General features: G+C 51.7%; 1 protein-coding gene across 1 annotated transcript in view; it reads left to right on the top strand.

The window, feature by feature from the left end:
* Positions 1 to 1,664: 1,664 nt before the first annotated feature.
* pde9aa (phosphodiesterase 9aa) overlaps positions 1,665 to 2,500 on the top strand; it is an 8,177-nt gene continuing 7,341 nt past the window's right edge. Inside the window, exon 1 of the mRNA XM_079357078.1 lies at positions 1,665 to 1,744. Within this exon, the coding sequence (XP_079213204.1) occupies positions 1,723 to 1,744 (22 nt within the window). The 5' untranslated portion in view covers positions 1,665 to 1,722. The remainder of the gene's footprint in view (positions 1,745 to 2,500) is intronic.

A 2,500-nucleotide genomic window follows, 5' to 3' on the forward strand; every position in this document is an offset into this window, starting at 1 on the left:
AAGAAGGAATGTGAGTGACACAATGTACTAACCACAACAATATCCTTTCCTCTGCTTTTTTACTATTTCTCGTAACTGAGAAATGATTGGCACACGGGCGTTTGGACTTTGGCCGGGGCAGTGGAGCTGTGGTCCAGCGGGCAGGGCTTTGTTTGTGTGGGAACAGGAACCAGAAGAGGCTCGTTAACACGTCAAGCTGTCAGCCCGATCCTCTCGTCTGCGCCGCCACAGCACAACAGGCACATTTTATTTATCGTTTGTCTTCGCACTCTTTCGCCTCGGCCATCTGCTGCTGAGGCCGTCCGACAGCTCTGTGATTGGCTGGAACAAACTCTGCGTGTTTTCATGACGGCGTGTTTGTGAAAGGAGAGAACGGAGCGCGAGCGAGTAAGGAACATGAACTCTCCACACTTCAACTTTCTTGGTGTTTACCAGCGATAAATCTGCCTCTGTGGGATCCGACCTGTTTATACCTGTGTGTGTGGTCCTTCACTCTGTGTGTGTGCGTGTGCGTGTGTGTGTGTGTGTGTGTGTGTGGTGGGAGTGTGTATATGTAACAGCTTTCTCTCTCTCTCTCTCTCTCTCTGCAGATAAAGAGGAACTCTTCAGAATGTACTGACGCAAGTGGCCGAGCAGTTTTCAAGGTAAGCAGCGGACTGATCTTTAACTCTTTCATGTGTCTCTGGAAGCTTCTCTGAGCGGCTCACCTTCCTGCAGCGCGCCGGATCAGCTGCTCAGAGTTTGCCTCAATAGAACTTGCTGATGCTGTTGTTCTAGAGTCAGTGATGAACTGTTTGTTATCTTTAATCCATGCATGATGTCCCCGCGGGGTCGTGGTGTACGTGTCCATGCAGAGCAAAGGTGTCTCCATGTAGGACAGACTGTGAGACTCTGCAGGAGGTCTCAGAGACTTCCTATTAAACGCTCTTCCACTTGACCTTGCTTACAAACGGTCGTTGCACCTTTTCCAGCTGTACCTGTGGTTGGAGCGTGCTGCACGCCGCCGTCCTTCCAGCTTCACACTTTTCACTTCAGGTCCACTCGCAGGTCAAAGCCCGGCTCGCTCCGTTAAAGGCGTGACTCACATAATTAATCCACTTTTTCTCCCGGCACGATGGAGATGAATCTTCTGACTGTTTTCAGAGAGAGGGGGGGGGGGGAATATGAAGCGTCCATCCTCACAGCCGTGCATCAGTCTGCTCGTGGTCACACGGGCACGGGGAGAGCAGCCATGTTTATTTTAATAAGCGCTCCCTCCATGTGTCTCCTGCAGCGTTCATCCTGAAGGGAAGCTGTTGGTTATATAACACGTCTAATGAACGGCTCTCTCAGTGACGTTTTTACTGCCGTGGGAGGTTTCCACTTTGTTTCATAATCTGAGGACGCTGATTTATAGCCGAGCAATTAATCCTTCAGGAGATCAGTCACCAAGGTTTCCCTGCAGAGTCGTGACCTCACGTCAGACTGCATGCACTGGGAGCTGCACTGGGAGCTGCACTGGGAGCTGCAACTGGGAGCTGCATCACGGATTCACACTGGGGACGTGTCAGAGCAGATGGTCACCATGCAGCACGCCATCAGAGGCGTTAAATATCTGCAGAGGAGCGGACGGACGCTGACCTGAAGATTCACATCCTCATCAACACCTCTCTCTCTCTCTCTCTCTCTGCAGGGCGTTCAAAAATCAACGAGCTGAAGACCGAGGTCACCAACCGTCTCGCCATGTTGGAGAAGAGAGTCGAGCGTGAGTGTGTTCCCACCATAAAACGCCGCCGTCATGTTTACACACACACACACACACACACACACACACACACACACACACACACACACAGACATGTTTGTTTTGGGACCGTGTGGATCCTTCACAGCGTCCCGATACAAGACCAGACCGAGGCGTACAGAGGCCAGCGGTCCGGGTTCGAGTCCTGCTCCCTGTCACTCCACACTCTGCCTGTCTTTGACTCTCCACACAACATTTTGATTCATGACCAGACAAACTGCTGCACACTGTTAGCATGTAGAGGAGCAGTGGAGGTGTTTGGCACGCTGTGATTGGTCTCAGGTGTTTACTGAACATTGACCACGTCGTTACCTGTAAACACTTTATTACTGATTACGAGCTCTCACACCTCCTCAGCTGTTTATCAGCTTTAACGAGCAAAGTCGGTTCCACTGAGCCTGCCGACCTGCTCGCTCTCTCTCCCTCTCTCCTCTCTCCCTCTTCCCCTCTATCTGACTCTCTCTCTCTCTCTCATCTCTCTCTCTCATCTCTCTCTCTCTCTCCCTCTCCCTCTATCTGACTCTCTCTCTCTCTCCCTCTGTCTCTCTATCTCTATCTGACTCTCTCACTCTCTCTCTCTCTCTCTCCCTCTCTCTTTCTCTCACCTCTCCTCTCTCTATCTGTCTCCCTCTCTCTCCCCCTCTCTCTCTCTCTCTCTCTCTCCCCTCTCTCTCTCACCCCTCTCCGCTCGCACCTTTCCCTCTCTCTCTCTCTCTC

Source organism: Symphodus melops, assembly GCF_947650265.1.
Source record: "Symphodus melops genome assembly, chromosome: 12".
NCBI classification, from domain to species: Eukaryota; Metazoa; Chordata; class Actinopteri; order Labriformes; family Labridae; genus Symphodus; species Symphodus melops.